General features: G+C 36.2%; 1 protein-coding gene across 18 annotated transcripts; it reads left to right on the top strand.

Annotated features, from left to right (window-relative positions):
- LOC119071549 (zinc finger protein 420) lies at positions 1 to 25,478 on the top strand. 18 transcript variants are annotated; one of them, XM_037176458.1, is made up of 10 exons: positions 1 to 663; positions 18,538 to 18,677; positions 18,756 to 18,889; positions 20,835 to 21,104; positions 21,158 to 21,965; positions 22,024 to 22,210; positions 22,283 to 22,482; positions 22,546 to 22,858; positions 22,953 to 23,246; positions 23,380 to 25,478. In XM_037176458.1, the coding sequence occupies exons 1-10, from the start codon at positions 547 to 549 to the stop codon at positions 23,638 to 23,640; spliced, it is 2,724 nt and encodes a 907-aa protein (XP_037032353.1). In that variant the 5' UTR covers positions 1 to 546; the 3' UTR covers positions 23,641 to 25,478. The 18 variants fall into 18 exon arrangements, with proteins under 18 accessions (XP_037032353.1, XP_037032365.1, XP_037032364.1 ...); XM_037176470.1 differs by having other exon boundaries at positions 2 to 663; positions 18,756 to 18,826; positions 20,865 to 21,104; positions 21,176 to 21,965; positions 23,395 to 25,478; XM_037176469.1 differs by having other exon boundaries at positions 2 to 663; positions 18,756 to 18,826; positions 20,865 to 21,104; positions 21,176 to 21,965.
- Positions 25,479 to 25,929: the final 451 nt, after the last annotated feature.

Genomic DNA, 25,929 nt, shown 5'->3' with positions numbered 1-25,929 from the left:
CACTTGAATATTAGCCATTCAACGTTCAACACCTTCAACACATACGCTTTTGATCTCTTTTTGACAATATGGCGTCCGTAAGAAAATTTTAAACAGAAAAAAATCACTTTTGATGGTGTGTTTGCCAATCTTTTTTTGTATTTTGATGAGTTATTTTCATATAATTAAAAAGTGTTGAGCATTGTCGATGACAATTTACTATGTAAAGTTACCAGTTTAACGTTTACGAGTACCATTAATTATAACAGTGGTTGTTGCGAACAGTTTTTTTTCTATGGAAAAAAAGGAATATTGATTCGTTCTACAGTGAAGTGTTCGATATATAACGCGTCATAGATTTAACATTTTATTTAGCAATAATATCAAATGCATCGATTTCCGATACAAGAACACTTTGTGTGGCAATGATTCCGTTCACCAAAAATAAGTGAATAATTTTCCGAAATCAGTTTCTTTGTTCAATTTAAAACATTTTGACCGAAAGTCAACCCAATTCTTGTAACACGAACCGAAAAGAGACCCATAACTTATTCAAACGAACTTAAAATGGCTGCTCAAAGTAATCCACCGAGTTTTGGATACACCTGGGGCTTCGCGGACAATTCTCGAGCTGACTCGGTAGTGGAAATATCACCAAATATCAACTACACCGTCAGTGAAGCGGTAAGTGGTTTTCGGATTTTTATTTTCTTTTCTTTTATTTTATTCGGACAATATTTTACTAACTTAACTCGTTTGGAATAATGGTGTGAATGGTTGCAGTGAATTTATTAAATGTTGCAAAAGTTCGATGTGTCAATGCGGAATAACTTAGCCAGACGTGCACAATGTTGATAGTAAAATTGTGTTATGTTTACCTACATTCCTAACTACCCAAATTTTATATATATGTGGTATATTTTACACGCTAACCACCACAACATAAACCAGATTGCTCCACTGTGGTGCGAAGACTATGCAAAAAAAAAGAAGCGATATTACATTTTTACACACGTATTTCATATAAAATCGAGAAACGTATGTATGAAAACATGGAATTGGATTTGTTTTTATAAAATTCTATGATGTACAAGTGCTGGTGCGACGTCGCACATTCGTTCGCAAAATATGTATACTTATCATTTTATCAGCCGAGATCCCAAATAAAATCAGAAAAGAAATTCTTCCTACTTACAAATAGAGACACAGAGTTCTCACCACCGAAACAATTTTTCTTTTCTTTCTGTTGGATCCTATAGCGTATACATATATGTGTAATAGTGGCGCACATATATCTACATTATTTGCATTCATTTCTCTTCTGGTACGAACCACCAAAAAGAAGACAAAAAACGACGAATATAATACTCCCTGTATGTAACGTTTAAAAACTTGTGTATGTGGCTAACACGGGGTATTACATGGAAAAATTTCTTCTGTTTTCCCTTCACAATGAATGGAAATATACGCGACATTAATATAGGGCCTAATACATGCAATATAATCTCTGTGTCTATTAAACTCTACATAGAACAGAGTTTAATGTAAAATATGGGATTGCATGTGAACGCTGTTCGAAATGTATATGCATACGCATATGATAAACATGTACATGTGTACATATAAATAACTCTCTAATATTCTAATGCATTACACGATTTCTATAATAGAATTTGTGCTTTCGTAAAGAAATTCAAAGCAGAAGGAAGAAAAAAAAACTGATTACGTGCACATTCACAAAATGGATGCTTGGCCAATATTATATTCATGTTTGTGAGTTTGAAGACAGAGTCAGCATAGCTTTTTGGTTTATAAAAGAAATCGAAAAATTACGAAATTTTGTTCGTGTATTCGAATGGTGAATGTGTTAACCATCAGGCACTCACACACACATATATATCACAGTTCGTGTTGCATGTATACGATAATAAAATTGATCATTTATACAATCAATGATTCGTAATTAGTTTGACTGAATTATAAATGTTACTGGGAATTAATACAACATGGTAAATCGAATGCAGCAATGGTTACTGTAGATTCTTCAATTAATTTTAATTAAAGAAGGGAATTTTCGAGTAAGAGACATTATTCCATTGCGAGCATTATAATACGGATCTCTCTTCAACAAATTGAATAAAGGACTAACGGGTGGGATGTGATAGGTCAACGAAAACGGTTTAGCCCAGAAAACTGAGTTTCGTTTCTTCGTACCCTTTGACATAATTTTGTGTCTGCACAGTAAGCAGTACACACTAAAGTACTGTTTCAAAAAACAATTGACGCTTTCGTGAAGATGTTGCTAATCGTATCCGCTAGCTGTTCATTAAATGTCTCGACCAACAAATTTCACATATTCACAAGTGATGAATGTCTAGTACGGTCATTTGAACGGAATAGTGGCCTTCTTCAAATAGTGACTACTTGGACGAAATAAAATGACCAAAACGTCGCACCGCCGTAAGCTGTCATGTCTCTATGGATGACGTTTTGACAGCTGAAATAACCTTGGAAGAGACCTGTACGGCTAATAGACTCTAATTTAATAACCATATGAGACAGGTCTCCTAAAAATGATTATTTTTCAACGTCGATTGGCTTTCTGGCATGTCAAAATACGGCTTCGGAAATTCTTTTGTAAATTTTTTCATTGTAGCGCAATTGTAGCATTAATCCACGCGTTTAGTGGTATGGTTTGTAGCGCGGCATAAAAAAGCGGTTGAATCCGATATTTTGAATTTTTGTATAGTAATTCACATTCAAACGTTGATATCTCCCCTGTTTTTAACGAATAAGAGCCAGTTTTTGCTAGGTTTGTAACTTTTATCGAGTTTTATTGATTGGCATACTCATTTGTGTGAAATGTTGAGTAAAAATTTGTTTCAAACAATTTCACACAAATGATTGTGCCAATCGATAAGACTTCATAAAAGATGCAAACCTAGCAAAATCTGGCTCTTATTCTTCAAAAACAACGGAGATATCAACGTTTGAATGTGAATTCCCATACAAAAATTCAAAATATCGGATTCGACCGCTCTTTTATGCCGCGCTACAAACCATACCACTAAACGCGTGGATTTGGTGCTAAATAATGCTTAGTTTCCTCTTACCAAAAAAGTACTCCGTGTGAGAGTCAAAATTGAATTTTTTCAATTTTTTCTTTGTTTATTGACAGCTTGCTCTCTCACGGCTCTCTCACGGAGTACTTTTTGTTGAGTGGAATGGACACTTAAGTATAGTTTCCACTTAAAAAGAGAACTCCGTTTAGCCTCCGTCTACATGACAGTTGTAATTTAGAACAAAAGAACTGTCATGCAAACGAAGTGGAACTTGAATTTATTTCAATTTTTTACTCCGCTTACGTGACAGTTGCTTTGTTCTATTTTACAACTGTCATGGAAACGGAGGCTAAATGGAGTGCTCTTGTTAAGTGGAAACTATACTTTAACGACGACATAGCACTGGTTGCACATTTCGTCTCAGTGTATCGTTATCGTATACATACCGCTAAGTTGAATCATTAAGAAATAGCGCGGGAAAAATTTGACTTGAAATTTTCCTATAATGACCGTTGTATGTAATTGAGACTACATTTTTCTGTGCTCGCCAAGTTGGTTATCTGAGTTTAAATTGATAAAACTCATATGAAAATAGGTTAAGCAGCTGTACGTACGTGCATCGCATCACCATTATTATTCGTAAATTTGCGTAGTTACTTTACAACTTGCAGTTTCGATATTCATGAAAAGTAAAATGAAACATCGAATTCCGGCTACATTATTGTGCTTTATCCAATGAGTCAATAAAAATTCAGATTCGGATTATTGCAACAGTTTACTTTTCCTTGTATCGTATTACCAAGTTGAGCAAGCACAAGCACTATATGGACATTGATCATATTACTGTCTTCTTCATTTTTTACGCTGATTGATGCTACGTTTTATCGAAAAACTAAAATTGAACGTGGAATTAAGTTTTGTTCCCGTTAACAGAGACAAAATTTTCCGTAAATCCAGAGATTGATTTCTAACTTCCCATTCACGCTGATTTGTTCAGCAAGGGTAAAATTTCCCGGTAGCCAAAATGGTACTCAACTCACCAACGGGAAAAATAGTGAACACTTCTTGTGTCAAATTTGCCGATCCAGCCGCCGCCGAGGTCAGTGAACACACAAGAAGTGTTTTTTTTTTAGAATTTGTCCCATTGTTAAGTAAGGTATTGTACTCAAAAACTGAAAGTAAAGTTTGACACCCATTAAGTAAAGTTAAATTTACCTGACGGTTCTGAGTAAAAAAAATTACCTTCCACCTTCCCGGTAATAATAGATTGCGTTCTTGTTTGACACTTCTTATTTTGCCAAGTGTGGCAAAGTGTCACCACAAAAGGCGCTCATGTCAACGAAGTAATAACGCATTTCCTGGTGGCTCAGTGAATAAAATCAGTTCTATATGTTCGCTCATTATATTACGTCCATGTCCGGTTAAATTGCTAATTTTGTTTTGTTTTTCAACAAAAATACGGTCAGAATGCTGCACTAAGGTCTTTGCTGTGAAACTGGATGTTCGTTTCGACAATCAAAGTTATTGACAGAAAATGTTCTTGTGACGAAGATCGAATCCATTGGAATACTTTCTGCAACAAAACAGCTTCAATTAACATTTCGAGTTGAATATCTATTCAAACCACATTTCGTTGTATCTAAGTGAAACAATTTTTTTTTTTGTCTTCAATACCTCCACAATACGTGATTCGAGATAAAAAAAAGAAGAAACCTAAAGCTCCAAAAGTCTGTATAATGTTTGTCTAATTTATAATACAACTTATCTGTATAAATATCATTCGATAAGCAAAAAAAAAATATTTTTTTTTCCTTTGCGACTTTTTTATTAGTAATATCTCTGTGGCTCATTCTATGCCGAGAGAGAAAATTGACAACGTTGCGGTATAAAATATTTTTACTTCAAACAGTGATGATAATGTCGTTTTAATAGTGAAACAACTGCCAGTCCGGTATACATATAGATATAAAACATTCATACGTACACTCGTGCAACCAATGAATGTAATACTTTGAACGTAAAATTTTCAGAATATTTCCATTAACGAACAAAGTAACGAACACTAACGAACGTTGTTCTTCGTTTCGAAATAAATAAACTCTTGTGTTCCTTTTGCTTTAATACCGATGTGAAATAAACCCTCTACATCTATATAACCGAATGTATAAATACCAACCAGAGATGTATACATACCATACCATATAACCTATTCATATAGATGATGTGCGCACCACAGTAAACGAATATATAATGAATGCCAGCTACATGTATAAATAACCTATAACATTTTGTATATTTTTCGTGTTCTGTTTGCGTCGAGGTTGGTTGAATTTGAATGATCGTAGCTGTGCTGTCAGCTTTATGATAGCATGCTGGCTATGCTGGCTATACATACATATAGGTATAGAGAGTTATTACATTCTATATATATTTTCGAAAATAATATTTTATTCAATTTGAGCTTGTAAAAATTAAAAATAAAATACTCACCAGCACCATCCATATTATTATTATACTATGTGGGTATACGACATTCGTCAGCTCTTGTACAGAGAAGCAATGAATGTACGTATTATAAAATTTTATGAAAGTGGTATACCTATACCTATATATATACAGCACGACTGACTGCATGTAGTAGGTAGACATTCATTTTCATGGGAATGAAGTTGTGTACTCACTTTGTATTTTAGTGACTATGCGATGACTTGAATGCTAATGTTTAAACTAAAAAAATGTGTTTTTAAGTTTTCATTTAAATCGAAATGAATGTAAGCGTTTGTTTCTCTTGCCGTAATTGACATTGTTTTTCGGTTTTGATTCAGTTCGGAACACTCATCGGTTTGCTTGTTTGCGTTGAATTTTATTGCTGATTGGTTAGGAACCATAAACATTACTCTCAGTTCACATATTTTGATATTACTGGAGGGAACCGTTAGACCAACAGCTAGTGAGCAGTTTCAGTCCATCGTAATGCTTAGTTTCCTCTTACCAAAAAAGTACTCCGTGTGAGAGACAAAATTGAATTTTTTCAATTTTTGCTTTGTTTATTTGACAGCTCGCTCTCTCACGGAGCACTTTTTGTTGAGTGGAGTGGGCACTTAAGGATATGGTTTGAAATCAATGCCATGTTACTGCACTGCACGATTCGAAAACCATTTGTTCCATGCGACTTTTGTTCTTGAACGCTAGAGGAGCTCTCCTGACAATGGTATTTCCTAGCTGCCATATTTTTTTTTTCTTGGCTTCACCTATCTTCATTTGGGTTCACCTATAGCTTTACTTGGCTTCACCCAGCTTCACTTTGTGTTCAGTGTGATAAAGAGTGTCAACATTATAAGGAATGTCAGGGTGATAAGAAGTGACAGTCCGATTTCATAAAACTCAATAAATTTTTATCGAAAGTAGATCTCGGGCGAAACTCGGGTGACAGTGCTGGTCGTATTGGCTCCCAAATGGCTAATGAAAATTGAAAATAAAATTTTTTATGGCAGTTTTGCCGTGCCAGACAAGTTGAAGATTCTCGAAAATTTGCCTTTTTTGGTGCATGCAGCAGGTTTTTAATTAAACAATTTATTTTCAATTTTCATTCGTTATTTCGGACCAAAACTTCATTATTTCCTATGCCGCGCCGCTTAAATAAATATGCTAGGTCGACAAGTCGGTGTACCCCAAGTCCTATTTCAAGAAATAGCTACAGATTAGCAAAGTTGGAAAAAGTTTGGATAATTTTTAAATTCCTGGTGTCCACCTCTCCGGATGATCTATTAATATAGCATTAGGTCCAAAATGTAGTCTGATGAGGGACTGATATGCATAATGGGTCTTGGAGTACACATCTCGCTTAAATTGTCAAGGTATGCCGCGATCGGTAATGGCATAGTAAAGGTTATTTGTTTAACGAGGAGAAATAGGTAGTTGCAAAGGAAAATAAAATTGTGTTCGTCCCTAGAGTTGAGAAAATAACAATTTTCTCACCTGAACTGTCGTCAGAGATAAAGAGAGTGTCAACCAAAGGCCATCTTCTCACCGCATTTCAGTAAAGAAAATAAGGTTATTTATCTGTCTAGAACGATAATCTCGAGCTTATCCCTCTAGGGAGTTTTTGTTTATCTCGATATATCTGTTCTCGACAGATAAAATATGATATGCACCTATTGCCAAACTGTTATTTTGACGTGTAGGCATTATGGCCCACGCCTTCGGCTAGGGCAATAATGTCCTACACGTCAAAATACCAATCTTGGCAACAGGTGCATAATATATATTACGTCGCACGTATGAAAACTACTGAGAGTTTCGTTGTCAAAGTCTTCTATAACAAACACTAATTTATTCCAGTCTTGTAATGTATTTCTAATAATTATTTTAGCTATGAATGCAATTAACTGTTTCATTACTTTCTAAAAAAAATATTTTTTTCCCAGTTCCCATTTTCCCAACAAATGCAAATAAGGTTAACGATGAGTCGATTTGATGAAAAATTGTTGATTTACATTCGCTGTTTGCGATTATTTTTTTTTTTACAAAGCTCATTTGGAAATTTTTTGGTGAATCGTTTTATACATTTTTCAACGTGCTAAAATTACAATGTTTATCCAGCCGCTCCTAAGAATTGTCTGGTTTTATTATTTGCGAATATCATTTTGCCGTGAAATATCAACACGTAACGATATAGAAACCATATTTTCATAAATTAAGCTCACGAAATAGGACGAATTTCAGAACTCTCTGCAAAAAATGTATGAAACTTCTTTCAGAGAAGATCATTCATTTACATGTTAACGAATGACATTGTCATTCAAATGCATCACTGGAACGTAAACAATATCTGCCGTGCACTCGATTTATACCTCCTTCTATCAGGTCTTATTTTTGAGATTTTTAATTCTGAAAATTCCGATAGAATCTGTCAAAGTTCCGAAAAGCAATGTCAGAATTTCTTCGGAAATTTTCAAAATTTTCAAAATTTAAGTTCCCAAAAATAGGCCCGGTCGTATACACGCAGTGCAGATGTCACTGACAATTGGCTCCTATGTGAGAGAATGTGAGAGAATTGAATACAAAATTGGTATCCTCTCTCTCCCATAGGAGCCAACTGTCAGTGACATATCCCTTCTATCTCGCCACAGGCGTACCATCTTATCATTTCTCTGAATGTTAAGGAAAATGAATGATTTTGTGATTATTGAAAATTTTTTGAAGTGGACTAATGTTTACATTTTCGGTTGAATGTATCAATACATAGGTACAATGTTGTCTATTATGTAGATTTAACTTGTTGTAATTATCAATTTGTTCAATTATCAATTTTTGTTACAGCCCTGATGATGTTTTCGATACGAAAACGAAATATATCGGCAAAATAATTTAAAAATTTGTCTTTTCTGAGCAAATCCGACAACCACGTAATAAGATTTTGTGATTCTTTCTCATACACATTTTGATTTGACGTATCAAACGTCACTTTGACAGATGGAATAGATCGAATTTTGATCCCAACATTTGAAATATCTTCGGAACATTTTTCGTCCGTTTTTATGTGAAATTCGAAAGTTGAATATGGTTGGCCGTAAAAGAGAATCCATTTTATGCTGCCGCGTTAATCAAAGTCAGTCGAACTCACTGTGTTTTTAAACAACTTGCTTCGCATACTTTATCTCGCCTTCGCCTTCTCTACTTGTTGCTCAAAAACACACTTGCTTGGGAGTTTAGCCGTTGTCACAAAGTTGTTACCTCATGTAATGAATTAATTTCGCAGCATCCAATGTAACCTATTATTCAGTTTGAAGTTCTGCGGAATAGTACATCACCACAAATGTCATCAGGTTGTTGCGAGTAAAATTCATTGTATAAACTTGGCATCGAAATGACGGGGCACGTTCGCCTCGGATCAATAAAATTCACACGAAAACTGGATACTTTTGAACTTTTCATCAGGGACTAAAGTAAGGAACAAGTGTGTAGGCAATTGGCGACAGTACCCCTCAAAGTGGCGACACTGCCGTCGACAGCTCGCTCCGCTCTCGATTTCTTTTTTTTTCAGGAAAAGTTCTAAAAGTTGAGAGAATGTTACAAATTTGAATTTAATCCTAAAATGACTTCGCATTGAGCCTACGGAATGATCCCTCAAAAAATTCGTTTGTCAAATATTAAAACCAGTGATCCCAGTTAAGGAACATAATTAAAATAAAGTCTGTGACTACTCCTTTATTCGCCTAAGATAACTTATTTCAAGTTTTAAAAATTAGATTTGGCCCCTTCAGAGCAAAAACATGGGCCCCTGACAAGATTTGGCTACACCGAAAAAAATCCTTATTTTAGTCCCTGCTTTTCATCCCTCGGACTTTCGTTGTTTCCGTTTTTTCAAACATTCTAATTCTCTCCGAAAAATTTCCTTTGCCAAACCATCAAATGTCTAAATCTGTCTGCAACTGCAAACGATTCGAATTCTAAATGGTTACAGTCAGCTGATTCGGTTGTTTATATATGTACGTATATCTGATGAAGAATAAGAACACTCCGTTCATAGGATTTGTCACATAATAATATACATGCATAGAACAATACTTCACCAACGTACACAAAATACATATTAAAGACCACGTGTATCCTTCTGTGTGAAATTATGGACAAAACAACACTATATACAACGAGAGAAAACCTCATCACATCAGCGTATCACGCGGTGTAGCACCACGTGCGCACACACCATAAAAACATCCAAACGAACAGAAAAGCAAAAAAAAAATTGTTTTGTATTACACACACGACTCCCTTACAACACTTAACAAACCCAATGTGTGTTTGTTTCGAAAATTTTCTAATGATCATCCGCTTCCCATACGTTCATGACATTCAAATACTAAACCCCAAAAAAGCACATGGAGGGTTTTCACATACTGACATAAAATCGGAATTTAAATCAAATGGGCGAGTAGGAGGCGCACATATATGAAAATTTTTGATAACAATGAAGTGAACCAATACATCGTTTTTCATATAGAGTCGCCAGCAATAAAAGAATGTTGGAGAAGTTAATGAAGAAACGAAGATTTCGATTTGTACACATTTCTGATGTCAAACAATTATACTCTTCAACCAGTCATTACGTATGTAGGTTTCATTCGGTTGGTTAGGATAAATTGATTTTTCTATGTGTGTTTAACCTTGTGTTGCACCGAGGCAACTTTTTTATTTTTAATTAAGTCAAAATGTGGAATGCAAATTATATTGACCTGACAGGTTTTTGTTTCGTTTGCATAATCAGAATGGAATGTTTCATCGGATCAAATCGTTTTCTGAAATTTTACACACATTATCGACGTGTTACGGGATCGACTGAGTTGGTGTTAATGTTGTCTTCGTGTATATTTCGCACAATTGTAGGAGTAAAGTTATATATCCGCTCAACAGGATTGAATAGACTTTCATGCGAGATACACACGACAGGTCACTGACACCAAAATCAAAACAAAAACAAACAAATTCATTCATAAAATCAACACACTGCTACACAGAAATTGGGTTCATTTCAAACCAAAAAAAAAAAAAAATTGTTATCCACGTGTGGCTGGTAAAATGTTCAATTGTAATTTCTCAACACTATGTGTGTGAGAATGTGAAATTAACAAGTGTTACACTAACTCAGTATAGTAATAATGTTTACACATATTCGTAAGATGATCCAATACCACCGCTTTTTTGTGTTGTTTCATTACCAAAAGTTAACCATAAACGAAACGAACAACAAGGCACAAAATGAAAAAAGAAGAAAAAAATTGTAAAATAAAATCAATGAATTTTTCCCTCGCTGTTGTTGATATAGTCGTGTGTATTATAACTATATGGAAAATGCAAATACAATTTTGAACGTATGCGAAGATTATATTGTATTATGGATGCACAACACTCATCATATATATATATATGTTCAAGTGCATCATATGCTTACACTTTTATTGTATAAATGTATTTCTTTCTATATCACACTGTCGTCGTTCCAAATGCAATTTATCTAGCATTCGGTTTCGTTTCTTCTTCTTTTTCAATATTTTTTTTTGTGCTCAACATTTATGCAAAAATTTTGTTGTTGTTGTGAGCAGATCAAATCACAATATCTGATGTTCATTTCATATTTGAATGACAAGCACATTAAATTCGCAAAATTCTTAAACAGTTGGACTAATTACACATTTCATTTTCCCGAATTGGTTTTATTTTTTCGGTTTGCGTAAGCAACGTTTTCTGAGAAACTTTCAACACAAATAAAACCACTCAGTAAAACTCTTGACGTCTTCTATTGTAAAGACCGAGCCTATTTTGAAATGTTAAATTCCAAAAAATTCAAAAAAAAATATTTTTGTTTAAATTTAATAGTTATGCCTGGTCTCCACTTACCAAAAAAGTACTCAGTGTGATAGACAAAATTGAATTTTTTCAATTTTTACTTTGGGCGTCAAAAATTCATAAAAATTGATGAACAGAACGATTTTCGACCCGCAAGCAAGTAAAAGTACGAAGTTTGCTGGTTGGCCAATAAAAAACATAGCTAACGCCGACCCATACGAAACACCTATGCGTATCAAAAGCCTTTAGTGTGAAACTCTTTATTTCTATTACTTCATAGTCTTCTCTACTGAAAAGCTATTCGCCCTTGAAAATCACTTACATTATCCACTCTTTGCCTTGTTATCATATACAAATAAATTGCCGGAGGCAATATAGACAGCCCCGTACGAAGCCAATTTTAATAAATTCCGATTTAAACAGCTATATACCGCTATATTTACCTATATTTTACTATAAATAAACATTTCACAGATGAATATGCTATTATATAGCTCTATATGCCTGTATATAGCTCAACATAGATGAATATAGATATATATATATATACTATATATACACACATAACAAATTATTTCCATGTTAACAGAAACTCTAAGTACAATTTTTCCCACTTTATATCACTTTTACTAAAATACAATATGGCCGCCGGCAGCCATTTTGTTAGGAGACCGGAAATAGTACTGACGCTTTACATTCGTTAATACCTTTTAAACAAAAAAAATATCATGAAATTCGGTCAAAATCTACTCGAGATATTGACAAAATACTCCACGTTCACTGTACGGCCGAGTATCCGGATAAGATCTCATTTCAAGAGACCTAGCTCACGCTCCGGTTAACCTAATTTCATAAACTTTTTTTCCCTGATTAATACGGTCAATACCTATCTAATAAAGCAAAACAGACGAAATATGTTCAAATTTGGGCGCTCTTCAAGCAAAAACTGCTTGGCGCCCTGTACTCGGTTAACACCAGGAGCTCTAACTCACGTGTCGGTGATCCGATTTCTATAAACTTATATAATTGTAAATACCTTTCATTTGACGTGTAAGTGTAATGTAGCATTCAAATGTCCGGAGATATCTTCGAAAAACCCAAAAGTACTTATTGGGCCCCAGCTCGGGAGGGGTCGATCCAAAATCACCCATTTTCGAACGTAGCCTGTATTTTAACATTACCAAACGAAAAAAAAAAGAATTTCCAAAATCAGATGCGTTTTACTCAAGTTAGAATTTAAATCCCTTCAAATGGGCCCTGAATCGGGTGCCGCAAGCCAAAGGTGACAATTACACATTTATTGCCTAAACGTTTTTTGCACTTAGTTGCATAATAATAGCTCTAAAGGGAAACTTTTCCAGAAAACTCTGTCTGACCTACTTTCATTGAAGTCTACTGGCGCATCTATTTGAATAATATTTCCTTCTATTGGGTCACCAATAGCAAATAGCACCTGTCGCAGTAGTTTCCCCGTTGTAATAGCTATATTAAGGTAACATCATTCGAAGGCTTCGACCTGACATTACATTTCCTTTATCCAGGGACTATTTCGTTTTCCCATCTTTTTCTAATTTTCCTTACATTTTCCTACTTTTCCCTAATATTTCCGAAAATAATTTTTGGGAAAGTAGGGAAAAGTAGGAAAATGTAAGGAATATTCAGGAAAAGTAGGAAAAAGATGGCAAAACGTTTTCCCCAAAATAGTCCCTGCCCTTATCACAACTCACGTCGAAAAGAGAATTCAAAATCTTCTCCCCATCAGACTTAGCAAAACAAACAAAATGTCTCATAAAAACGCTAATGCCAATGTCAAATCTATCGTTTAATGAGACCGTGGATCTTGAAAATATTCGTTTTAATTTATGTGTGGAGCCAAATAACATTGACTGAACCACAACCAATTAGCGTACGTGAACAAAAGTCTTTTTCGCTTTTAATGAAACTTTTTTTTAAAATCAAATTTAACGATTTTATAATGAAATTGAAACGATGTGGCGATTGCATAAACTGTGGCATTATTTCCTTTAATAAATTAGAAATTCCATTTTTAGATCAAAAATTACATTTTTTTTGTTTTTTGTTCAGATCAGATCAGTTTCCGTTTAATCTCGTTTTTCAGATTCAGATTCACAATCTGTTCCGAGGTCCATAAGACCAATGAAATTTTGTGTTAATGTGATCGACAATTATGCTGCGTTTTCCATTGTTGTGGTCAATATCTGATTACAACGTTAAACGCTGCATAACTGTCAATCCCATCAGCGCAAAATTGCTTGTGTGTTGCCGGCCTTATTAAAAATTTAAGCTCAATGTACTGTCATAAACCAATATTCTCTTTTATTGCTGAAGAACAGAGCTTTACCATACATAGCACTTAGTGGTAGTTCGTTGGCTTCCGAAGCCAATTCCATTCTCTGATTGTTAAAAATATGAACATCTGTTACCACTGTTGATGTTCGCAACAAATTTCCACAATAGGGTGTTGCTCAGGCAATTGAATATTTTATTTTGGAAGATCTGCCGCCTTGTCTACCTATTCATCAAAACATTTCTCTTACAATCACGTCGCATTGGATTGCGCATTAGATTAGTTATTTAACTTTACTTTCGTTTATTTAAAGTAAAAGAAGTTATTAGTTACCAGGATCATGTGTCGACAGGCGTATAGCTGTTTAACTATTACGCCGAAAACACACGAGCAATTTGGATTGATGGAATCGACAATTGTGCATGGTTTTCCATTGTAACACAAACTTCACAATGGAAAACACAGCCGATATCATTGCGAAATTGCTCGTGTATTTTCGGCCTAATTCATGTGCTTGTCGACACAAGCCTGTTGCGAATATCTGATTACAATGGAAAAAATCACGTCGTTTGGCCTCCGTATGACATGACATTTTGTCGTAAAGAACAGAAGAACTGTCAAGTATACGGAGGAGAAGGTAAACAGGATTCAATTTCTCCGCAGTTTTTTTGACATTTCTTTTGTTTTTTGTCAAATAAACGGAAGCAAAATGACGCAATTTTTTAGTCATCAACTCAAAATTGCTAGTGTGTTTCGGCCTTTCACAAATGTCTGGTATATGCCGATGTTCTGTTAAAATGAATCATAAAAGACAAGAAAACCTTTCAAAAGACCAAGTTCAAAACTTGTTTCTGTCGCCTATTTTGCAACTGATGTTGAAAATTGTAACGACTGTATCATGACTCTTGTGTTTGCACCAATAAAACCGATGACGTAACCGATGGTTTAGTGAAGAGTCCGCATTCCGTTTCAATTAAATTGACTGTGTCGTCCGTAATTAATTGAATTCAGATGCCCATTGAAATCGGTGGATGCACCAACTTATGGGTAGCAATAAGACAAAAATTGTTCGACTGGGAACCATCTGAATGTATCCAATTTCACACTTCCTTATTCATGCTGAAATGTGGTCGTGCAGAGATGAATATCATTGCAGTCAGTGTGTGGAGGATATCACACAGAAATACAAAATGTTCAACATTCATTATGTATACGAATATAATGTGATACAAGTGGAGATATTCCATCCGGCCGTACATACGAGATATGTATTTATATACGGAAAAAGGGCATATCGCATTTTATGTATTAGAATACGGTGTCTATACAATCCATAGCCGCGCGTGAACATTGAACATTGGTTATGTGTTGGGATCACATCCAACAATATAATAATGTTATGCCGCATGGCTATATATGGACGAAGATATGTGTACAACACATATAATTTCTCCGTTGCATGTAGCAGCATATCATATTCCAAAGACTCTCGTTTCATTTAAGTTAGTTTGTAGCGGGCCCCGTAATACACATATAACACCAATCAAATAGGGGTAGTAGAGATGTTTGTGACTTGACGTGTCTTTCGTTCCCATGTATAGTACAAATATATTATTTTTCGGCCGTGTATATTTCACCCGTATGGATACACAGGGATCTATATACATATTGGAGTATACGTTGAATGCGTCGCATGTTTATACGAAGCACACCAATTCAATTTTTGAGAACGCCAGCACCAACAAAGCGTCGTTCGGTCGTAGAGTCTCATGTTTTCTATGTTTATAGGGATATACGGAATGAGCTCACTTTCTATGTAGATAGAATAAAGTATGCTCTCGTGTACAGAGTGTGGCTTGCAGATTGGTATAATATCTCCTTCTCTATTCATACATATATTTATATATAGTGACAATCGTGTGTAGGTATATATATAGATTGTATTTCCTGTAACAGTAGAAATTTTTGTGTTGTGCGTGAATTCGAATGTGTTTATTATTGTTGTATAACATTTCGGTTGCTGGTGCGGGTCGAATTGTATTGGGATATTTTCTGGGTATATTTTGCTGTCTTTCTTTCGATTTTGATTTTCGGGGGAAAAAAGTGAATTTGAAAACACGGTTTAGGCTCTAACACTGTGGTGTGTATGTTTGATAAATAAACGTGCCAAATTTGTGAACGTGTGTATTCTTTTACGTTAGCACAACATATCAGCGAGCTCTTGTTTGCTGGTAGTTTTTTTTTTGGTTTTGTTTAGGCGCTTTGGACGTGCTTTTTGTATGAATGTGTGTATGTAATGTTGGGCGCACTATCATCCACAATTTTGAAATGATTTTACAAATATATGTGTGTTGTGGATGTCGGTTTTTGTGTTGTGTGTACCTTGTGTGAAAATGCTAATTGTAAGCTGGTGAGCATTTCCATTCAAGTTCAAGTTCATTTTCGGTGTTGTTATCAATATGTTTACATAAGTATGTTTAATTGTATCGTGCGATGCGTTACATATATCTTCTATACGTTTGTCATGTCTCGATATCGATATCATAGTGTATAAATGAATGCTGAGTGTGGATCTGTCTCTGTCGTCTCTGTGGTAAGATGGTTCTTTTAACCATTACACAAATATTATGCTACCGGACACGTATGGATGACTTTTCATGTGTTCAATTTTTTTTCGTTTTGTTTTGTTTTGTTATTCAGTTGATACAGAGTGTATTGGGATGTCTATTTTTATGAATGATTTTAATAGTATTTTGCGCAATTAAATACTCTGTATGCACTTTGCATGTATGTCAAGGTCGTTTCGGGGAAAGAGCATATAATATATTTCTATCACATATCGGATTTGGCTGTGTTCATTCGTTTCTATTATTTTTAGTGTGTGTTCGATTATTTTATGTGCCAAAAAAAAAAAAAAATTAAATTCTTAAACCACTAAGAGAGTAAAAGCATACATCAGCTGAGCCACTTGTCTTTGATAAAGTAAACTAAATAATTTAAAAATCATCTAAGCCGTTGGTTTGACTGTTCGTAAAGTACCTAAGTGTCAGAGTCTAAATTATTTAATTTAATTTAAGTTTTTAAAGAAATTTGAATTTCTTCGGATATTTCAATCTAATTATTCCATCGGGGGATGGATTCTTTCACCTTCCTTTTTGAGCCAATTTTTTTGTCTTTCCTAACGATAAAGTCTTATAAAAATCTAAGTTTTCTTTGTGTACTGTAATGTGAAAATACTCATAATTTGTTACCATCTTTCATTTGAGCATGGTATTTATGAACTGTCAATTTACTCACAGATTATTTCGATAGTTGTTCACTTGGTCACGTAAAATTCCGGTATTCATTTATTTATTTGCTCACTGACAGTTAAGCTGTAATCGCACTTCACCGTTTAGCACTGTGCTTGCCAGTTGGTTTAAGAGCAATCATAGAGTGTTTAAGTGAGAGAGATGGCGAAATGACAACCTATTGTTCCATCTCGGGGTCTGCTGTCAGATTCTTTTGTATTATCGATGACAACAGACCCCAAGTTGATTTTGCATCTCGCTCTACTTAAAGACCGTATTCGTCAACATTCACTGGCGAATTTTTGACAGTTTTAACACATTCAAAATAATTGCGGCTTGCCAACTTTTGGCACCTTGGACTTTACTTAAATAGTCGAGGAATGCTTCCAAATAAATCTCTAAAAATCTAGAATTCAGTTTTGGATTTTTAGAAATTTATTTGGAGGCATTCCTCGACTATTTAAGTAAAGTCCAGGGTGCCGAAAGTTGGCAAGCCGCAATTAATTTCAATGTGTTAAGGGCGCGTACAAGAATTCTATTTCATTCACTTTCGTTAACTTTTGTCGATCAGTTAATCCTGTCAACGTTGACTTTGTGGTTATGTTCACGGCCCGATTTTGATTGAAATTAGTTTGGGGATTTCAGTATTATCAAAAATATTTAGTTTTCAATCGACCAATCGTGTGTGAAAATTAATTGAATAAATTTTGTTTGTACTGAAGTGACAGCGCTAAATTTCTATACGGGCTCTAACAAAGCTACCCATATCGAAACATTGGGTAAAAGAAAGAGATGGATAGTGAACTTTGACCGTTGTCATTTAACGAAAAACAAATTACTGTACCTCCAGTGAAAGCTTTCCAATTGCTTAAGTGAGCTGTCACGTGAACGGAGAGTTGAACGGCGTAAGTTCGTAAGTTTTTTGTTGGGAATGTGTTCTGTGACAAGTGAATGCGTGGACATACCGGTACTTTTGGTATTTTGAATACAGATACCAGTATTTTCGGTATTCAAAAGGTGTCATGAACCATGATCATCCGTATCGGTATACAAATGATTGTGTCATGGTGTGGTTGATGTTTAATTTTGAGAACTTTTTCAATTTGTAAGTTTTTATCATGACTTTGACATTTCAGTTGATAAAATCTTGTTCATAACATGGCAGTAAATGGGGCTCGCTTCGCTCGCACCGGCAATCTCACATTTAGTGCGCAAAACGGCCACATTAACTACATACTTATGAAAAAAAGCTATTTTGACCATTTGCTATTTGCTATTGGGGTCTCAGTCCTTTCTGAGTTTGACATTTTTTCCGATTTGGCGTACAAAAAAGCTTTTTTAGTCGCTCAGTCCCTTTAAAAATGCCTGCATTTTAGGGTCCAGTTACACATCTGTTCTTTTGTCTGAAGAACCTATGTTGAAGAAATCATTGCTTTGAACACTACTTCAATTTCAATAGACTACTGATAAAATGACTAAACCACTGTTTGATCTCTGTTCCGATCCATAAGACTTGCGTAACTAACTTTATTTTCTTATTCATTCACAGATGCCATACCTCCAGTTAACCGATGCTGGCAGCATCACCGTCCAGAAGGATGTCAAAGGAGCCATAACTCATACCAACAAGGGAGTTGTTCGTCGGATGTTTGTAGTAAATGAACCGTTTACTCAAGCTTCATCCCAAAGGTAATATGCAGACCATTGGACTTCATGTTGACAGAGTTAAATTGGAATCTAAAACTTATTTTTTTACGAAATTAACAGCAATTTCCGTGTGATCACAACCGGCAGCGCCGCGTCGACAATTTCTCAGCATAAGAAACAAGATATCCTAAGTATGGCCTGTGATAATTTTTTTTTTGATCGCAATGATAACAAGTCCACAACAATGAGTCTGAGTGAGTTTTGGTTGTAAAAATGTTTGAAGAAAGAGAAAGAGAGAGAGAGAAAGAAAAAGAAACGAAAAAGCTAAGAAATGAGTTGGATGTTTGAAATTCGTCTGGTAGATTCATTTTGCGCCGCGAAATATTTTATTTTATTGTGATGTAACGTGATATTTGCTGCTGGCAAATATAATTTCAAAACGTTCGTTGTGTAGGGTTTTATTATACTGTTAAGTGGTGGATAACCTTATAATACAATGATTTCATTTGTTTCGTTTGAATGCGAAATCGGAAAAGGAGAAACATTCAACTAAAGAATTCGGTTTTGATTGAAAACATCGGACTCAAAATTTTTGACTTTTATTAGATTTTGATTTAGACTTCTTGCATTTTTCCAATGTGCCATTCATTTATTGCAATTTACATGGGAACATTGCTTGTGGATTTGTTAAAGTTGACATAGATTTACAGTTAAATTCCACTCCGTAACTTTTCTTTTAAAAAAAGAAATAATTTGTTCGTGGCAAATTAATTCGACTTCATTCAATTATACAGTAGGGTGGATCGATTTTCAAATTATAATTTTTATCCAAAAAGCACATACTTTTCCATGACCCCCTCATCCTTTCTAGAAAAAAATGTCACGAAAGGTCCAAACTTTATTTAGTTATCACATCAAATTTGGAAAATTATCGTCAGGAACGGTATTACCGTTTTTTGAACGATAATATCGTTTTCTAGACGATACTGGCCGTGTAGAAATGTCGCCTCTTCAAAGCATGTCATACAAACATCAAATTTTGGGCTTCAGAAGGAATCGGATTTACCTTTCGAGTAGAATGAGTTAGGTAGCTCTTACAAAGCAAAATCATCCTATCAGTTTTACTGCAATGGCATGTGAGGTATCGTTAAAAAGTTTAGTTCAACCTGTTTCAGGAGAAACCATTTCAGAAACAACGAAAAAGGCATTTCACTTAGTGCGAAAGATAACTTTTCAAAGTTCATAAGAATTGTCGGATTCGCGTTGCACCAACAATATATTCGAATTTTCTTGACATTTTCCACCCAATTTTCAAAAACGTTTTCGCTGAATGGCTCATGAAATTGTGACTAAAATAACGATTAATTTGATCGGGGTCATGATGCATCTTCTGTCCGAGATTTCACTTCAAAGTTGAGCTATTTTTCATTGGGAGAAGAAGATTTCTTACTTGAAGGGCCGAAAAGCTTAAAATACTCATTTTCTTCAACGTACAGTTGGGATGAAGGGGCTCTGACGGTCATAGAAGCACATGAGTCCCTTTTGGATAAAAATTACAATTTGAAAATCGATCCACCCTAAGTGCTAGATGTTGTCATTCCGAAAATAAAAATTAATTCCCGCGCGCTCTACATGACTCACCGTTTTTGGGTTCGGTAGAAAAATATCTAACGAATTGACTGAATGAACGAAGATCGTTTGATCCGATCTTAGACCATTATCGAACGCTGCGTTTTATGAATTAAATTGCCAACTAAACATATTACTTCTCTATTTAACTAACATTATTCGAAATGGCTGCCATTAGGAAAGGGTTTTTTTGGAAAGTGAACTTGATCCCTTCGGAGCTACTTTAAGAATGCCTCGAATGTCCTAGCCAGTACCACCTGGTCGTAAATCAAGAACAAAAACATTTATTTTTCGACCTTCGAAAGTTCGCCACTAGCTAATAGGCGAATATGTAAATTAAGCGACATCAGTTTCGGACTATACAGTCCCAGGGCTGTTTGGGCATACAACCAACTGACCTACAAAAATTAGCTTCGACATGAACAGGTCCACTTTCAAACAAATCCCTCAAAGCTTTTTGTTCACTTTTAACGCCAAAACATAGAAACTTTCCAACGAGTAACGCGTAGCTTAGATCTTTACTACATGCCTATCTTCTATGCTAAACCAACAAAATTGTTGCTCTGATAGTCCAATCAGACCAATCTAATCATTCTCTAGCCGCAAATGGAATTCTGGACACGAAAACCGTTCTCACAACTGGTGGCAAAACGTCATTCGTCAGTAGTCCAATCGGCACACTGCAATTGACTGTAGAAGAATGTAACGAAATAATGATGAAACGGGCTGTGGCCGCGGCCCAACAACAACAACAGCAGCAACAACAACAACAACAGCAACAAGCCCATCATCAGAATCAACATCATACCACAATTACCACCACTGACGGTCATCATACAGGTTGGTTCATTCAGGTTATGGAACAAAACAAATTTTATTTTTTTCTAAATTAGATTTTCTAATCCGTGAAGGCATTTCGGTGCAAGTGCAAAAAGTAATACAAGGTCTAGAAGAGGCCGACGATTCGCAGCAGGAAACACATTGTAAATTGGAACCGAACATGGACATTGATCCGAAGGAGGAAGTATTGCATCAGGTGGAAGATGACCAGGAGCATGAGCTCGAATTAGAACTGGACCAAGATCACGAAATGGAAAGTAAGCATGATCCGGATGCTCCGCCGAAAGAACGGCCGTACTCGTGCGAAGAATGTGGCAAATCGTTTTTGCTGAAACACCATTTGACCACTCATGCCCGAGTTCATACGGGTGAACGTCCACATGTCTGTGTGCACTGCGGAAAAAGTTTTGCTCATAAACACTGCCTAAACACCCACTTGTTGCTTCATTCGACGGATCGTCCATATCAATGCAGTGAATGCAAGAAAAGTTTTACGTTGAAGCATCACCTGCTGACCCATTCTCGGGTACACAGTCGAGAACGTCCATTCGTTTGTCAGGAGTGTGGAAGAGCTTTCCCACTGAAGCGTCACTTGGTCACGCATAGCAAGTTCCATGCCGGAGAACGTCCATACGTTTGCGAAGAGTGTGGCGAGAGTTTTGCTCAAGAGAATCACTTGGTAATGCACTCTCGATTCCACGGATCGGTCAATCCTTTCGTGTGCGGTGATTGTGGTGCAACGTTCCCGCGGAAATTTCAATTGGTCAATCATGGTCGAATACATGGACGTGTGCCACACGCCTGTACTGTTTGCGGTAAAGAATTTTTGCAGAAACGAACACTGGTGGCGCATATGAGATTGTAAGTGCGAGTCAGTCGGGTTAACATTTTCGATTTTTAATTCATTGATTGTCTGTAGGATGCATACCGGAGATCATGCGTATCCTTGTACAGCATGCGGAGAGGGATTCCGTACTAAAGCTGAATTGAACCAGCACAACAGGCAAACTCACGGAGGAGTTAATCCTAATTCGGCGAACACAACTATCGTGGTTGCGTCACAGCAACAACAACAGCAGCAGCATCAAGGAGCTCAGATTCAAGTGGTAAGAATAGACTTTATCTGAGGAGGGGCAGATGTGTGGGAAATTTTCTAATTTCTAATTTCCAATGAAAAGGTTCACACAACGTCTGAATCCCAACATATTGTTCAGCACGTTCAACAGCAGAGCCAACATCAACAACAGGCTCAGCAACAGCAGAATCAACACCATCATCAGCAACAGACGGTTACCGTGGTCAGTAGTCAACCGAATAATGGAATTGTAACAATTAGCACACCAGAAACGTCGCCGACACGGCCGCAATATGCTTGCCGGTAGGTTTTCCTTTTGTACTGTAAATTCAAGAATCACTTCAATGAAACGAACTATTTCCGCAGAGAATGTGGCCAAGCATTTAATAGTCGAGAAGCTTTGGCACTTCATTTACGATTGCACACTGGCGACAAGAGTCTTATGACCGATCTTTGTGCGCTGACAGCAGCGTTGCCCGGACATTTTTTGAGTACAACCAATTTACAACAAGGCACTGTACTGACAAGCAACCACTCAGTGGTACAACAGACGCCCGTTCCGGTTCAAATCATATCGACGGGACAAGTTATTCAACAAGGAAACATCGTACAAAGTTCACCGTCACAGGGACAAACTATTCAAGTACAACAAGTGCAACCACAGCAGCAGCAGCAACAAGTAAGGAAAATGAATTTTAGTTCCGCGTTGATCGTTATTTCCATTCCAAATTTCGGTAAATTCGAACGAGCAAAACTAATCTGCCTTTTCTTAGCAACAGCATCAACAGCAGCAGCAACAACAACAGCAACCTCAACAGCAAACAACGATCGTTTTACCAGTTACGCCACAGCAAAAGCCGAAGACCCACTTCTGCACCAGCTGTGGGAAAGGATTCGCATCCAAGCACGGCCTCTTGCAGCATCATCGTCGTCATCCCAACGGCGGTTGCACGTTGCGAACGCACGTTTGCGAATGTGGTAAAGCTTTCTTCCAGAAGAATCATTTAATGTTGCACCAGCGTCAACACTTGGAGACCAAACCAGTTATTATCCAACAACAGCAGCAGGTAAGTCCCCGTTTTGTTGAGCTTTCAATGACCTTAGAGAAACCGTCGCTTGTTTCAAAACGAACCACTCATTTTGAACAACGATCGTTTTTTTGCATGACAGGCCACACAAAATCAATCCAACACTCAACAGGATAACATTCAACAGCAAACCGTTCAGCAGCAACAAGTCGTACAACAGCAGCAGCAGCAGCAGCAGCAACAACAACAGCAATTGCAGACGCAACAGCAGGCCCAGCAGCAGGCCCAGAATCAACAGAACCAACACACGATGACGCGTGAAGTATTGATCGGCAATCAACCGGTCCATGTGCAAGTGTTGCAAGGTAACACCGCCCAGGTGATCAAATACGAAATCAACATACCACAAGAAAGCGGACAGGGTATAGAGTGAGGTCAGGAGGCCGTACTTCGTATCAAAAAAGCCGACGGTACGGAGGAAATAAAAAATATTGTAATTCTAAAGTAAGGCGGCGGACGCGCACATCCGCTTGAAACATATTGCGTTTTAAGATGCACACACAACGAAATGGGTTCATTTTCGTTTAAGTTTCAATTTTCTTCTTTTCATTTTTAATTTGTATAAAACAATCGAACCTTTTCCTATAATTTATCGCTAGTATTTATGACTGAAATGTTCAACTACAATTTTGCTCCAGAATTTGCTCTTTTTCTACGTCCGAAATGTGATACAGGAAAATATGCATTCGATTCGTGCTATCATTTGTACAGTAAAAAGCGACGCGAAGCCGGAGTATAATTTTCACCTTTCAATCAATGTTGAAATATATGAAAGAAAAAAATAATTTTTTTATTGAAATGGTGAGAGGGAAATGGTTTCTGATATTTGGTTTTGGTTAGGCCGAGCAGTCACACATCGCTATAGCATCCATTCACTCAATGAACATAAACTAGCAGGTCCGGTCTAACTCACCGCAGACGACATAACGATTTGACGGATTCAAACGCACTCATTTTCATATTATTTTGACATGAATAATGAATCCAGGCAAATCGGCCATACCTGTTATGTATGTACACATTCGTTGTATTTACTGTGTTTCTTTTACACACTTGTGGATGAGTCTAGATGAGTCGATTCGAACACAAGATCATGTGAAAACAGATATTACATTTACCAATTGATGGACAGTGTTGTATGTCAGTCCCTAATCAGGTGACAGTTTGAAACCTACGCCATTTTGTTACACTACCTTAAGACGATGAGTCTTTGTGTCGGTATACGTTTGTTTTCGAGAGCAAGCTGTGAGGTCTCCAACGACGACTAGTCCAGTTACATCTTACTCTGCGTTGTAAACTGACTAGAGACTTATACGCTCGGCCTGACAGGTGGAAAGGGCTCTCATTGCCCACCAGAGAGAACAAAAATTTTTCGTCGTTACTTCACGTCGTAAGCTCGTTTCAGAATTTGAGTTTTGGATGAATGAGTCGATGAACAAATGAAATTGGAAAATGAATTTCAAGTTCTGATTCTGTTATGAGAATCTCCATGAATCATCCACCTGTACAACGCTGGTATTTGATTTGGGTTTGACCCTTTTAATTTTCAATTTTTAGTGGACTTAGCTCGTCAGTAGTTGGTCAGTAGTCTACTCGGTCAATCAATCAAAAATCACCTTCAGATAAGACCATTGCCGTTTTCTGGTAATCTTGAAAAAGGTTTGATCAGTCCTTGTGCTATTTTCTGAAATGCATCGGGTTTAGGTCTCCTTTTGACCTAGTACGGATGGGGTCATCATCTGTTATAGAAAACCACTCCGGGAACAAACTACTCGCTCTGCCCAATGCGGTTTTATCTAGCCAAAAACACATGTTTCAAAAAGTGAAGTAAAAAATTTGAAATCGATATGTTGATCAAATGAAGTAATAGATCCGATAGTAAAACTATGCCTGCCGTCTTTGAAAGGTGTTTAAACAGAAACATTTGAGTTAATTAGAAATCTTAAGTTTTAGCTTAGTATTATGCGTTGATGAACAGAGATCTACGGCATTGTATAATCGATTGGTGAGAGGTGTGTGCGTGTACATAGGAAAATGATGATAAAAGCCGTTGATCACGATGAATTGATGCAACCAATAAAATGAGCCGATCGTTCGTTCTGCAAAATGTATGATAAATTTGAATAAGAATCGTATGATGGACAGAATGTCCCGTTGTAATATTGGATGAAAACATTGTTGAAAGAAGAAAATCACTTTTTTTTTGTTAAATAACAAAATCAAAAATTTATTATTTTATGATGGAATGGGAGATGTGATGACGTATAAATTTAAGTTGTAAGAGGAAAACATTTAAATTGAAACAAATGATGCGAGAATTAAACCGAAAGTGAAATAAATGTTTAAAAGAAAATTACAAAAAATTAATTAATTTTCAGTGAAATTCTAAATAATTTTGTAAATAAAACTTTATATACACACTTGTTGGATTGGGGTGACGGACAAGAGGCAGGGTTGAAATGCAAGGTGAAATGTGTCATCAAATAATATTTGGAGAATGACCGACGTATTAGCACATAAATAACATAATGGGATTCAAATATCGAAGAAAATATATATTTTGGGCCATTGATGCAAATCGAATGGACAAAATTTGAAGAAAGAAATTTGTTTAGTCCCAATCGAATTGCTGTGGTTAACAATCTAACCTCAGCCATCGACT

This window comes from Bradysia coprophila, assembly GCF_014529535.1.
Source record: "Bradysia coprophila strain Holo2 chromosome IV unlocalized genomic scaffold, BU_Bcop_v1 contig_5, whole genome shotgun sequence".
Classification (NCBI taxonomy): domain Eukaryota; kingdom Metazoa; phylum Arthropoda; class Insecta; order Diptera; family Sciaridae; genus Bradysia; species Bradysia coprophila.
Note: the sequence above shows the minus strand (reverse complement) of the source record. Positions and strands in the feature narration are given on the sequence as shown.

What these genes read in the sequence shown, in the direction of transcription:
- LOC119071549 (XM_037176451.1), top strand. Translation starts at nt 547, where the DNA reads ATGGCTGCTCAAAGTAATCCACCGAGTTTTGGATACACCTGGGGCTTC. An exon ending in ACTCAAGCTTCATCCCAAAG is followed by an intron (nt 18,678 to 18,755) that starts GTAATATGCAGA and finishes CGAAATTAACAG; the next exon opens with CAATTTCCGTGTGATCACAA. An exon ending in CACAGCAGCAGCAGCAACAA is followed by an intron (nt 22,859 to 22,952) that starts GTAAGGAAAATG and finishes GCCTTTTCTTAG; the next exon opens with CAACAGCATCAACAGCAGCA.